Here is a 15,413-nt window from a genome sequence, read left to right on the forward strand (position 1 = left end):
AACTTAAGACAGACAGGCAGATAAAGGTTGGCTGATGGTTGCCAGGAAAGGACATAGGGTTGCCAACTCCAGGTTGGAAACTTCCAGGATATTTTAGGGATGAAGCCTGTTGAGGGTGGGGTCTGAGGAGGAGGAGGAAGAGGGGGACCTCAGACAGATACAATGCCATACTGCCCACACTCCAGACAAGCTGTTGCCAGTCTCCAGGTGACAGCTGGAGAGATCTTAAAGCTTTGGTGGTAATTCAAAGTGCTGCAATTTATCAACAGAGTAGTGTTTTGGAAAATCTTTAGGAATTGTTTGGTGCATTTAGGGAGAATAAAACTTTTGATCAGGGCCATTCTATCCATCCATGTGAAAAACTTAGTATCCCAATATTGAAAGAGGTCTTGGATATCCCTATATACCTCTTGATGGTTAATTTTTATGAGGTCTGTCAGATTAATTAGTATTTTAACGCCTAATGTCAGCCAATGATCTTTGGTCCATTGATAATCAAATTTGCCTTTAATATAATGCCTTTCTTGACTGGAAATACTGATTGGATATAATACGGACTTCTTTGGATTAGCTTTTAGCTCTGACACTTGACCAAATTCTTGCAGGATTGACTGAATTACTGGTAATGACTTTCTGGGGTTTGTTGTAAAAATAACTAAGTCATCGGCAGAAAGACTAATTTTGTACTCTTTGTTGTTAATGTTAATTCCTTGATATCCTTTTTCAGAACGCAGATGGCATGCCAAGGGCTCCATGGCCAGTGCAAATAGCAGGGGCGACATAGGACAACCTTGCCTGGTACCTCTTTGAAGATTTATCAATTTGGAAGCAGATCCATTAATTTGCAAGGTTCCATGCGGGGCTTCATATAACTTCCGGAGTGCATTGCTGAATGTCAGCCCAAATTGAAGGTGAGAGAGTAGATTGCTTAAATATGAGGTTTCCAACGTATCAAAAGCCTTCTCTATATCTATAGATAGAAGAACTGAGTCTTTTTCTGGATGGAGCCTTCCATAATGAATTAAGTTCAGTGTCTTACAGACATTATCCATAATATCCCGGTTGGGAATGAATCCCGTCTGGTCCTGATGTATGTACCAGGGGATGATATGTTTTAGTCTAGCTGTTAAGACATGCATAAAGATCTTATAGTCCACGTTCAGGAGAGAAATTGGCCGGTACGCCTTAGGATCAGTTGTATCTTTGTGTTTTTTGGGAATAAGAATTACATTCGCATCCCTCCATGTTCTGGGGATTTCTTCTCCCTTTAGAATGCTATTAAAAAGATTCGTCATTGGTTTAACAATTTGAACTGTCAACGCTTTATAATACTCCGTTTTTTTTTTAAGCTTTTATTTTTGAAAGGTTTTTCATAACATTTCATGCTTCATCATGTTAGATTACACAAATTTTTAGAGTTGACAGTTTATATTTCCGTCTTAATGCATTATAAAAACCACTATACATCCTTGTCAGTCCCTTTGACGATCTAACCATTCATAAACCCTAAACCACCTTTGTTCTTGACATTTTTGGTCTTTATCTTGTAATATTAGACTCAAATTGTCCATTTGCGCTAACTCCATGAGTTTAATAGATAAGTCCTCTTTTGTGGGTACTTTATCTGTCTTCCAGTTTCTTGCCTTATCTCTACCGTATCTATCTTGTAGAAGGGTGCGCTCCCACCATGTCAGTATGATTTGATGTTCCTTTCGTAGTTTCTCTTCTGTTTTTAATATGTTATTCTTTTCTAATAATGTATTGTAACTAACCATTTTCTCTTTTACCAAAAGCGATGGCATTACAAAGGCCTCCAACGGGCCTACCCATCTAGCAGTTTTCATGTAAAATCTTTCTTTTATCTCATTCCAACCTTGTTTAAAGCTCTTCTTAATACATGACGGTTAAATATGAAATGCAACTTATCCTTATCATACCAAATGTAGGAGTGCCACCCCATATATAGGTCATGGCCTTCCAATGACAATGTTCTGCTGTCTTCCAAAGTTATCCATTCCTTAACCCACACTAGCGTCGCCGCCTGATAATATAATTTCCAATTCGGTACATTCATTCCTCCTCTTTCTTTTCTATCTTGTAACACCTTCCACTTTATTCTAGCTTTTTTAGGATGCCAAATAAACTTTCTGGTCACTTTGTGTAGTTCCGTCAGGAATTTCAAGTTTTTTAACACGGGGATGTTTTTTGCTAGAAATAGAAATCTAGGAAGTATATTCATCTTTAACGTCGCTATTTTACCCATCATTGATAGTGGTATATCTTTCCATTTTGACAAATCGTTTCTTATCTCTTCAAGTAGTTTATCGTAATTATCTTCAACTAAAGAACTTGCTTTATTGGATACATTAATTCCTAAATATTTTACTTTTTTCACTACTTCCATTGATGTTACTCTTTGAATTTCTTGTATTATATTTGGTTGACAGTTCTTTGTTAAGAGTTTAGTCTTTTTCAAATTGATCTTAAGCCCAGCTACTAGACCATATGCTGTGATTTCTTCCAATAGTAAGGAAATGGTTCTAGTTGGGTTTTCCACTATAAATAATAGGTCATCAGCAAATGCCAATACTTTAAATTCTTCCCCTTTTACCTTTAAACCATTTATCTGTCCATTATTTCTTATGGAATTATTCAACACTTCCAGAGCATATATAAACAGTAGTGGGGATAGGGGGCATCCCTGTCTAGAACCTTTTTGCACAGCTATATCTCGTGTTAAATCACCATTAACTATCACTTTAGCATATTGTGTTGAGTATCTTGCCTTTAAAGGTAAAGGTAAAGGTTCCCTTGCTTGAAAGCCAGTCGAATCCGACTCTAGGGTTGCGGTGCTCATCTCCGTTTCAAAGCCGAAGAGCCAGCGCTGTCCGAAGACGTTTCCGTGGTCATGTGGCCGGCATGACTAAACACCAAGGCGCACAGAACGCTGTTACCTTCCCACCGAAGTGGTCCGTATTTATCTACTTGCAATTTCTTGCTTTCGAACTGCTAGGTTGGCAGGAGCTGGAACTAGAGACGGGAGCTCACTCCATCATGCAGCACACTCGGGTCTCGAACTGCTGAACTACCGACCTTCCACAGCCTGCAGTTCAGCGTCATAACCACTTAAGCCACCGCAGCTCCATTGCCTTTATCATAGACCAAAAATGACTTCCACACTCTAACTTTTGTAGCAGAAAGTTCCAAGATAAGTTGTCAAAAGCTTTTTCTGCGTCAAGGAACATCAAAGCTACCTCTTTTGCTGGGTGTGATTCATAATATTCTAGCGTATTAATAACTATACGCATATTGTTCTTAATCTGTCTCTTTGGTAGAAAACCCATTTGGTCCTGATGAATAATTTGAGCTAGGACCTTTTTCAATCTATTAGCTAATATACTAGCAAATATTTTGTAATCTGAGTTTAACAGAGATATGGGCCTACAGTTTTTAATTTCATCTCTATCCGAATTTGGCTTGGGGATTAAAGATATTAATGCATGATTCCAGGAATCTGGTATCTTTTCTTTCTTGCCTATTTCTTGGCATACATTTTTTAACTGTGAATCTAACTATTCCTGAAATATTTGGTAAAATTCCCCCGGTATGCCATCTGGACCCAGTGTTTTCTTCTTTTTCTGTCGCTTGATAGCTTCAACTACCTCGCACATAGTAACTGGTTCATTAAGAATCTTTTTGTGTTCTTCACTTATTCTCTTTCCCCCTATCTTCTTTTCTAGATATTCTTTAATTTGTATTTCATCCTGTGGTCTTTGCCGATATAATTCTAAGTAATATTCTTCCACTATACTTTTTATTTCTTGCATGGTAACTTTTTCTTCTCCCTTTGTAGTTTTTAATTTCACAATCACTCGTTTTTCTCTTTCCTTACGAAGTTTATACGCTAGCCATCTATTAGGTTTATTTATATTTTCAAAATAGTATTGTTTAGTAAATTTGATTTTCCTGGCCAGCTCTTTATTCAAAAGTATATTCAGATTATGTTGAAGAAGTTGTAGTTTAACCTTATGCTCTTCTGGATTAGTCGCCTTTTTCATCTTCCCCTCTTCCTTATTTATTTGGTCTACTAGAGTTTGGTAGATCTTTTTATCTTGTTTGTTCTTCCAAATATTCTGGGAAATAAACCAGCCCCGTATAAAGGCCTTAAATGCGTCCCAAACTATCTCCTCTCTTATCTCTGTGTTGTTGTTTCTTATGAAAAAGTCCAAAATCTCTTCTTTAGTTCTCTTCCTAAATTTCCGGTCCCGGAGAAGCCCCAAGTTCATAGTCTATCTACTTTTCTTTTGTACTTTCCTTAGAGTTAGCATAATTGGGTTATGGTCTGCGTAAGTTTTCGGGAGAATCTCACATTCTAACATTTCATGTATCGTCTTAGAAGAGACCCAAATCATATCAATCCTGGACCAAGAGTTGTATCTCGGGGAATAGTATGTAAAGTCACTTTTTTTGATATTTCTCATTCTCCATGCATCTACGATGGTAAATTCTTCTATAATTTGGAAAAAACTTTTTGCTGTTATTGCACCTGTTTTATTTCTTTTTCTTATACTCTTTCTATCAATTACGGGGTCAAGTACCGCATTATAATCCCCTACTATGCAAATACTCTCAACTTCCTTCATACTTAGAACTGAGCGTAGCTCTTTATAAAAGGGTTCTTGATTTTGGTTTGGTGCATAAATGTTAACTATTAAAGTCTCTTTTCCATTCAGCGTTATAACTACTGCCACTATCCTTCCATCATTTGATGCATATAACAATTTAGGATTTAAATTGTCTTTCACATATGTTACGACTCCACATTTCTTCTTTTGGTCTGACGCAATAAATGCATTTCCTAATTTTTTATTATTCAGAAATTTATCGTCACCCTTCTTAATATGCGTTTCTTGTAAGCAGACAATATCAACTTTATTTTTATTAATTTGATGAAATGTTTTTCTTCTTTTTTGAGGGCTATTCAGCCCATTTATGTTAATAGATAAAAATTTTAATGTCTTTATTGATGCCATGTTTGACTCTTACTGTTTTTTCCCTTTATTTTTATATTTGAATCTAGTTAAAATCTGGTAAGTACTTTTATTAGGTTTCTTCTTTTCTTTTTTGGCCGTTGCACCTTTAGCTGATCTTTTTTGTTGTTCAGTACTCTCTTCCTCTTCTGATTCAGTACTGACTTCCTCCTCTTCTTGTTCCTCATCCTTTTGAAGTCCCAAATCTTCCCCGTATTTCTCAAGAAAAAACTGAATTTTAAATACTGAATCAATCCGTTGCCTTCTACCATCAAACAAGAAGAGTACCCCTTCCGGGACTAACCACCTGTAAACAATTCCATTTTTTTTCAGGAGATCTATCAGTTTCGTGTAAGGGATCCTTCTTTCCCTTACTCTCCATGGGACTTCCTTTAAAAAGTTAATCTCCTCTCCTTGAATATTCACTTTTGTCTCGTGTGCCGCTTTGAGGATGTCTTCCTTCATCTCTTTCCGGTATAACTTCACATGTACCTCCCTCGAGAGTTTGTGTTTCTTCGCATACGCTGAGTTTCGTCTAAAAATGTCCTCAATATTATTTTGTATCTCTTCTTTCGTCCCTATCTGCAGTTGGTCAGCTATATTTTGGGCGAACTCATCCTTTAAATTTTTTCAATAGTTTCTGGAATATTATGGCATCTTATTATTTTTGCCGCTTTCTCCATTTCAAAATTTATTAAGGTGTCCTCTATTCTTTCACTTTTTGCTTTTAATTCTAGAACTTCAAAGTCTATATCCTGTAGTTTCTCTTTAAATTTTTGTCGTTTGGAGGAAATTTTCAATATTTCTTGCTTATTTTCCATGATCTGTTTTTTAATTTCTTGCGTTTCTGTTGTAATTTGTGATGTGATTTGTGCTGTTATTTCATCCATTTTACTTTTTAGAGGTTCTACCTCATTTTTAATTAATGTGGGCAAAGCTGTTTCAATTGTATGCTTAATTGCTTGGGAAACACTCTCTTGTATCATTTTATTGATTTCCTTCATGGTTGCCTGTGGTACGCTCATGGTGTTTTTTTTAAATTGAGTTGTATTTCCTAACTGACCTGGAGAATGTAAAGATGCCTTTCTGCTCCCTGAGTAACCAGCAGCCATATACTGTAGAGCTAAACAGACTGTGTAGACTCCATATTAAAGCCGTCAGGGCCCGGCACCTTATTCCTCTTCAGGGCCTTTATAGCTGTTTCCACTTCCTTCTCAGTGATAGGTAAATCAAGAAATTCCCTGTGCTCTATCGATAGAGGTTTCAGATCAGATTTAGATTGTAAATAACTGCTGATATCAGTATCATTGGGTGAGGAGGACGTATAAAGATTTGAGTAGAAGTCTTCCATCGTTTTTAATATTTGAGGTGTCTCTGACTGTAGATTGCCATACTTATCTCTAATGGAAGTAATGATCCTTTCCTCTCGTTGACGTCTGGCTCTCCAAGCTAGAACTTTGAGAGCTCTGAATCCCTTGGTGTTTGACTTCCTCTTGAGCGAAAGCGATGAATGTATTTGGGCCGCAGCTTCCAGAGATTCTAATTGTTTGCGCAGGTGCAACAGCCAGGTATATATTTGGGGGCATCCGGTTTGTTTATGCTTATTTTCCAGGATTTAAATATTAATTAATAAATTTTGCTCAACTGCTTCTTTCTTTTTTCCCCCAGGCTGCAAAAAGAGCAATGCATTTGCCACGAAGCATGGCCTTAGAAGCATCCCAAACTCCATGTGGCGAAACTCCACAATTTCCATTATGTTGAAAAAACTCATCAAGTTCCTTTCCTAATTCTTTAAGTATAGTTGGACTTTGCAATAAAAAGGATTTAAAACGCCATTGTGGTCTGTTAATTGATTGACCCCATTTTATACTGCATGTAACTGGGGCATGGTCTGACCATCTACAGCTACCAATACCCATAGAGTCAATCTGTGTCATCAGGTCCGCTGAGGTAATTATATCAATTCTGGAATACGTTTGATGTCGAGAAGAAAAAAAGTATAGTCATGTGAATTAGGATTACAAACCCTCCATACATCACAAAGGCCTAGATTATCAATTTATTTCTGAAATGGACTGGGTGAGCCTTGCTTAGAGGCCTTAAAGGACCGAAAATGCGGACTAGACCTGTCTAAGAGATCATTCATGGCGTAATTAAAATCTCCTCCTAATATCAGTGACCCTTTCCTAAAAAATTGTAACTTCATGAGAATATCCTGAAGAAATTTCATTTGTGCTTGGTTTGGTGCATAGATTGAGGCCAGGGTGGTCCGTATTCCATTCAATAAACCATTTACAAAAACATACCTGCCCTTCTCATCTATGGCAGAATCTTCAAGAATAAAACTAGTGTGTTTGGACACTAGTATCGCCACCCCTCTCGCTTTAGAGGACCCATAAGCCAGGTATTGTTTTGGAAACCATTTGGAATTGATTGCCAGGCTACCTTTCTTTATAAATGTTTCTTGCATAAAGATAACATTGGTCTTTTGTTGCCTAAAGTATGTAGATAGACGCTTGGCTTTGACCTTGTTGTTAAGGCCTCTACAGTTTAGGGATACTATATTTAAACTATTAAGAGCCATTGTTTATCATACTTGGAGCGCAGGCACATAAACAGTACTATCACTCTAAATCTGCAATAATACCCGCCAATATACATTTTAGGCAAAGACTTTACCAAATTTCTGAGCATGGAGTTCAATACAACTAGCTTGTAGCTTATTAATGACATAACAACCCTGAGTAACCTTCGAGCTCTACCCTTCAAACAACTACATTTAAGGACTGCAATACGCTGAACATTCCTTATAAAACAAGGGCATAAACTAACTAAAAGTGACCCTCCAAAGAATCTAACACCTGCCCTCATTAACATGAATATTAACCAAAAAATTCTAGCCCTTCCCCTCCCCCTTTGTTTCAATTAGAAGTGAACCTTCTTTAAAAAAAACCCATAATAATATCTAATAACTGTGTAAAAACATGTAAAAACTCTACCTTCCCCCCTTCCCCTCCCCCTTCCCTCACCCCCTCCCCCTCCAGCACAAGGATATACTCCTTGTCGGGCAAGAATTGCCCTCCCACGAGAGGTATCAGAAAAAAGTACACACAGAAGAACATTAGTTACACACAACTTTAAAGGGACTGTGATACCGAACCCCCAGCCCTCCTCCCCCCCAAACCCCAGAGAGCATAAACATGACTTGTCAGTAAGGTCAGAAAGATTAACTGGTAATAATAAAGCAAAACATTCAAATAAGCCCTCAGAACGTCAAGTCACTCGTCGGCAATAGTGCTCTGCCGAACCAGGATCCTGCTCCACCGTGCAGGAAAGTCCGGATCCTCCAGCCTTCTTTTCTTCATGTTAATCGATTGCTGTTCAGTCGGGGAGAAGTCAATCCTCAATGCCCTCAGTATGTCCATGCCCGAGTCAAAATCATCGGCTTGGTAATTGTTGCCGTTAAGGCGGACTTGCAGGTATCCTGACGACAGCCATCTATATCTAACTCCCGCTTCTGTCAGTTTCTTGGTAATCGGCTTCAAATTACATCTCAACTGTAAAGCCTCTGGGGCCACATCCGGGAACACGGAGATCTCGTCGTTGTTAAATATAAAGGAGCCCTTATTTTTAGCCATTTGTAAGATTTTTAACCGTGTTCTCGCCTCAGCAAATTCCACTTAAATGTCACGAGGACCTTTGCGCTTGTTCGAACTGGGGGAGCCCAATCGATACGCATTGATTATAAACGGGGCTATCCCTTCCTCAAGTTGTAGAATCACAGCCAGCCAGTGTGAAATAAACATAGCTACCTCAGTTGTACCCTCCGCTTGCTCAGCAAATCCCCGAAACTTTAAAAATCTCTCTCTAGATTTATGTTCCAAATAAAATATCTTGTCCCTTGCCCACATCTCAGCCGCTTGTAACCGTTGAACATCTCCCTGGTTGGTGATCGCCGCTTCCAAGGCAGTTTCTGCCGTCTGGGAGATTTTGTTCATTGCTGTGGTTAATTCCTCCAACTGATCAGCCATGGGCTTTATCATTTCGCTTATCTCAGATATAATTTCTTTCTTAAAATTTTTAAGGACTTCACAAAGATCGCACTTCGTAAATCCGCATGAATTGGAGCCCGATGCGGCTTCTCTGTCTGCCATTTTAAAGCCCTTCGCTTTACCGCTGACAAAATCGTCCGATGGAGACTCCGACGCAAAAAGAGATTGTACAGACTTCAGACCAGGGGCCGCCGGTTTAATATAGTCTTTGCCAGTTTTGCCCATACTTTGACAGAATAATTTCACCTTACTGCTTTTAATCTCTAGGTTAGGGGAGAAACGGGCTCCGGAGACGGTTCAACAGGCGCCTGATAACTGACACCTCTTGCTCTGAATTATTGCACCAGAATGTCTGTGCTATTGCAATCTTGAGTACGCTGTTCAGGTGTGTATCTATAAGCCGCAAACCTACAATGATGCAGCAGCAGCAGAACTGGAAGAAGAAGCAGAAGACAGCCAATTCCACTGCGGGCCTGATAGAAGCCCTCCGTGGGCCTGATCTGGTCCCCGGGCCACATGTTTGACACCCCAGCTCTAAAGTGAGCAGTCACAACCACAGTGCTAATTAGCAAGATCTCCAGTCACCATTCACTGGAAGCTGTGAGCCACTAACTGACACTTCGTGTGACATTCTTCCATGCCTGAAGATAGCATGAGTGGTTACTTTGCTGCCATTATCCATGCCTGGAAGGCAATGCAACGATAACGCAGAGCACCTCCCAAGACATGACTTTCACTTCCTCTAACAGAGTCTTTTTGCTGTAGGACAAGCATCATATGTGACGTAGTTTAATTACTCACAGAGTAAAGAATCATCTCCTTTTAACTGGCCTAAACCTATTTCCCAACAACTTCACTTGGTTCCCCAAGTTCTAGTATTCTGTGAGAGGGAGAAAAGCTCTCTCCATCGACTTTGTCCACCATTTAAGAACAGGGGTACTACTCTACTTGTAGCACCAAGCGAGCTCTGTTTAAATACCGTGTAAGCCAAAGTCATCCTGAAAGTGTCAGCAAACAGAATCGTTGCTTTTATCTATTAAAGCAGAATGTGATTTCTGCATATTGAAAAACAAAGGAAACAAAATGGTGCAGAGGGAAATGGAATATTTCTTAGTTCTATAAGCCATATGCAGCTTCGTCAGGGGGAACCTCTCGGATCCTTTTTTCCCCCATTCCCACACTGGAGCAAAGTCTGACGAAGCTGCATGTGGAACGCGTAGGGGTTGCAGAACTAGGAAAAAGTCCACTTCCCTCTGCACCATTTTGTTTCTGTTTCTTTGTTTTGCCTGGGGGCGGCCCCACTTTTTCTTCCACCTTTTGCAGACAGACCTTCTGAAAGGCAAAGAAACTCAGCCAATCATTAAAAAGGTTAACCCTGTTTAGAACCCCAGAATTTACTGTCGGGTACTAACCACCCAATCCTAACCATGCTTATGTTAGGGATGCTGCAAATTTCTCACTGAACCTGTTCAGCAGGCAAAATTATTTTGTTTGAAACTAACAATCAGTCTGTGAGCTGATAAGGGACATGTTCAGCTTGCAGTGAGGAATCTGAACAGCAGCTGAATGAGGCTGCAGTCGTCTCTTGGTCAGAAGCCAGCTCACAGCTGATCGGGGATCATCAGCTAGGTTCGCATCCAGTCCTCCTCAAAATAACTACACAGTGACGTTGGAAATGGGAGCTCCTCCATCCCCTCCAAGCTGGGTAGGGACAGAGGCAATGCTTTTAACCTCTGATCTACAAAAAGGAACATAGAATGAACTTGGTTTTCTTCCCACTCCCTCTAAACTGGGTGGGCACAGATACAAAGTTTTTAATCCCCCCACGGCAAAAAGGGAGAGGACAGAAGGCTTCTATCTCTGGTTTTTCTGCAGTGGCCAAAGCTGACAGCTTGGCATGGGGAGAAAAGAATTCAGGTGGGCTTCTGATCAACCCCCCTCCAAATCTGCTGCATTTCACCCCTGTTTTGGAGGCAGCAAAGATTCCGGGATGGGGGAGCAGAAGAACTGGACTTCCAGCTGATCCTCTGGGAGCTGGCTCCTGATTCCCACACACACTCCTCCACAAAAAACTTTGCTGGGAACCAAACAACATTTCTTCAGCACAGGGATCAGGGACTAAGTCCCAGGTGACCCCTCACAGTCTGGGTGTCGGCCACAAGTAGCCTGCTCCTGCAAATTTCACACAAACAGGTTGTGAGGAGCCCGATGCTTAACTGGCTGCCCGATCACCACTGGCAGACCAGAAGTGAGCCAAACTGACAGGTGCTTGAGCATCCCTATGTAGGACGACAGCATCAAAGCACTGCATTTAGTTTGCCTCTTAGGGACTACCCAAAGATATACGGCCAACACCACCACGCTTAAAGGCAAAAAAACCCACTGCATTTTCCAATATGGACGGTTCCTGCTTGTGCACAAGGAAGGATACACTTACCAGGCGGTCAGCAGAAAAGACGAAGTCACCCCTACTGGCTGTCCTGGAAGAAGATACAGATACATTTTTAGTAAGGTCAGTTTAAGGTTATCCTTGCTAAAACAATTAAACACCTCAGAATTAGAGAGCAACTAATCCCAAGAAGACACACCTTTCCTCCAAGTGAAATCAAGTCTAGACTGTTAGAATTTGAAGAGATTTCACAGAAGTGGTTTGAATATGTCAATCATTAGAACGAGAATCAACAGGCTTTCCATATTAATATATATTAGCACCGTAGGATCTTTCTTTAACACCCTGGCCAAAGCCAACGTTTACTTCTCTAGAGCTTGAATCCAAAACTGCATTCATTGTACCCTTTCCTGTCAGTCAAGTTGAATTTAGGAAATGAAACAGACCACATCCTCATAGCCTGCCACAGACACGGAAAAACAGCAAAACATTAAATCACAATAGTACTTTACTAACTTGAAGAGTATGGCTTCTTCTTACTCCAAAAGAGAGTATTTGGCCAGCCACAGATACCAGAATGGATCTAACCATCATCCGAGTATCCTTCCTTCAGCCTTTCTCCGATGTCAGCGGCTCTTCCTCCAATGGAAGAGCCACTGAAGATGGAGGAAGTCTCCTTAGATTGGAGGGAGCTTCAAACTTGAGCTAAAAGGAAAGGTATGCTATAAATACTGTGATAAATAAATTTTGTTCAGTGGTGCGATAGGATCAAAGTAGGATCCACCAGACCACGATCAAGGGTGTTTCCACACTATAACCATTTTCTGCTGTTGAGGGATTCCTTTTCCACACTGAACTTCAAGTGGTACTGAACTCTGTCATGAGTGAACAGGACGTAAATACTGAGGCATCACAGAGAATTGCACACTGCTTTGAAACAGCCCCGGCAAGGAGAATTTAGATGGTGGGGGGAGCCTCTGCCCTGTTTTAAAGCCTCGCTGCCTCAGTAGTTTTGAAGTGGCTACCACTTCTCAGTGGTGACTGATGAGTTACTTCTTTTTCATTTGACTGATGAGTTATTTCCTTTTCACTTGTAGTTCCCTAGCTACCTGAATGTATTCTTTACCTGTTTCTTTTCCCTGGGGGAGATAGGCTTTAATTATTGGATTTCTCTCGGCTATACTCAGATAAAGGATCCATTCAGGAATGCTGGTCTGCCAGCACTGAGAACTGGAGGCTTGGGGAAGGGCAAGGTCATTTAATGCTGCAATTGCATTTTAAATGGGTACCAGCCACCACAAATTAGATTTGCAAAATACTGCACACACACAAAAATAAGGAAAAAATGCAGAAAAGACTAGTGCGGCACAATATAAGAACTGTGCAAATACATCATAGTCGTTTTTTGGTGCAGAAGCAACGCAGACACATGCTCATGACTTTCCCTCTTGCAAGATAGGATCTATTCCTCAACGGTTTAGGATATCACAAGGCTATACATTTCATTGTAATGTACTTTAAAAGGAGAGAAAGGCAAGAGGTTTTGACAAACATGTGTTATATACACTATGACATCTTGGTGAACATAAGAACATGAGACCAAAGGACACTCGAAAAGCCAGTTGTAAGAATGTGAAATCACACATTTGACATTGCTCTTGTAGTTAATAGATACTGTTTACAACCGAAATGCGGAGGGCCACCTGCTCGAGCCACAGCCGTCAAGAGCTCCAGGGCGCTTCTCGGGGCCTGCTTGTCTCTAGCCTGTAACAGCTCAAGCCTTAAGGCGTCACAGAACACTTGGTTGCATCCGAGAAAAATGGTTCCGAGGATATGACAGATTACTTTTCCGGGTAAAACAAATTTAGAATCCAGTAGCACCTTTAAGACCAACAAAGGTTTATTCAAGGTATGAGCTTCCGTGTGCAGGCACACCTTGAATAAACCTTTGTTGGCCTTAAAGGTGTTACTGGACTCTAAATTTGCTCTACTACTTCAGTCCAACATGGCTGCACTCCTGGATCTATATTCTGGGTAAAGTTACACATTCTAAAAACTGCTCAACTAAAGCAACGGCTTAATATAACTAATCAGTGTTTTAAAAATCTATTCACAATAATGATGGAAGCACCTTAAATACTAATAAACTTTGTGGCAGGGTATGAACTTTTGGGAGTCACTGCTCACTTCTTCAGATACAGCTAGAATGTGAGTCCATCTGTCCTATATATTGGAAAGCTGACTGATTTCAGATGCCAAATGATATTAACAGCCAAATGACGACAGTAGATGACAATAGCAGGCATGATTGGATTAGGTCTGATATGCAGAAGGGAAGCAGGTATGGAGAAATCAGCACTAGTAATGAGATGGGACCTAGGTCTGGATTCAGTCCGGATGGAGTCATTGTCTTGAGCTTCATTATCAGTTGTGATAATGAAGTTCACTGACAATGCATCCACCTGGACTGAATCGAGACCTAGGTTTCCTAGGTTTATAAGCTTTCATGTGCTTATACCTTGAATAAAACTTTGTTGGGCTTAAAGGTGTCACTTGACTCAAACTTTGTTCTAAGGAAACCAGTTCTCCAGTCTCACTACCTCCAAATCTTTCTTCACTGTAAACGGCAGCCCTGCCAGAAGCAGCCTTGAGATAGGTACATATAATCTTTGTGCTAGGCATGAACGTTCATGAGCCATCTCCTCCAACAGACTCCACACACAGCTGTAAACAGATGATCAGGACATTTCCATACTTGAACACGCTTCACCGAAGAACACAAGAGCCGTGTTCTGGAATATGGTATAATAGTCAGGCCACCAAGAACACTTGAAACTTCCAACCAGGCAAAAGAACTTCAGTAACATCAGCTGCGTTCATAGAAATCCAGCTGCTTGTGATAAACGCTCATTCTACCGTGTGAACAGAGGACAGCCTGGATCCCCAGTTTTGGGACTTAGAACAGAACTAGGATACCATCTTGTGTTTAGCAAGGCCACCCTAGGATGGGGCAAAAATAAGCACCATGAGTACCAATGTCCTTCTCTCTCAGTTGAGGCTGATATCCTAGATCAGGATCTGCAGCAGCCTGAGAACAACTCTGGCAAACAGACCAATGACTGAGAAACCCATCCTAGACAGTACTTGGTTGAAAACTACGAGGTTTAGACTCCTCTCCCACTGGACGTGGTCCTGCAGTTATGAGGGTCCGAGGCCATGAAGGGGTTGTATGTGATGGCCAGTGCCTTGACCAGAACCCATAACTAACAGGCAGCCAATGGAGTGACTGCAGAATGGGTACAATATGCATACCCCGCCTTATCCCTGATAATAACCAAGCCACGGTTTTCGCAGTTGCGGCACCCCAGTTGCAGGACCCCATAAAATTGGACAACTTTACGCAAGGAGATGCATCTGACACTCCTCAGTGCCCGGCAAAACCAAAAAAAATTTTGGTAACATGACGGATTTTACTCATTTCTGCAGCTGTCACCTGTGGGGTATGACTGTACTAAAAAGGGTTTGTTATGAGTGGCTTTAATGCAAGTTGCCTTGGGCAATTGGGGGGGGTGGAGAGGTAAAAAGTTGTCCTCAGCTGAAGCACAAATAAACTCATGGCTCTGTCTAGTACTCAGGGCTCACCCAACTGGGGTCAGTATTTCTATCCATACCACTGCTTCAGAGTGAGTATCGAGGGAGTTGGGTGGGAGTGGACTGCCACGGATGGTCTTTTTGTCATGTTCAACACCGAGCAGCTGTCAGAAAGGGTGATTCATCAGCATGAGGCTTCAGGCAGGCAGTTCTGTGGGGCTTGGTCCTCCCTCTCACCAATACTTTTAAATAGCTATACTAAGCCACTGAATGAGATCACTTGCAGCTTTGGTGTTGGTGCTGTCCGTGTGCTGATGCTGATGAAACACTGCCGTGCTGATTGTTCAGCAG

The 15,413-nt window shown here is 40.9% G+C and overlaps 1 protein-coding gene across 1 annotated transcript in view; it reads right to left on the reverse strand.

Annotated features, from left to right (window-relative positions):
* Positions 1-15,413, reverse strand: part of UPRT (uracil phosphoribosyltransferase homolog) — a 28,375-nt gene that overhangs the window by 10,252 nt on the left and 2,710 nt on the right. The window contains exon 2 of the mRNA XM_015406984.1: positions 11,520-11,562. Coding sequence (XP_015262470.1) covers positions 11,520-11,562 — 43 coding nt within the window. The remainder of the gene's footprint in view (positions 1-11,519; positions 11,563-15,413) is intronic.

This window comes from Gekko japonicus, unplaced genomic scaffold (assembly GCF_001447785.1).
Source record: "Gekko japonicus isolate JY-2015 unplaced genomic scaffold, Gekko_japonicus_V1.1 scaffold1713, whole genome shotgun sequence".
Classification (NCBI taxonomy): domain Eukaryota; kingdom Metazoa; phylum Chordata; class Lepidosauria; order Squamata; family Gekkonidae; genus Gekko; species Gekko japonicus.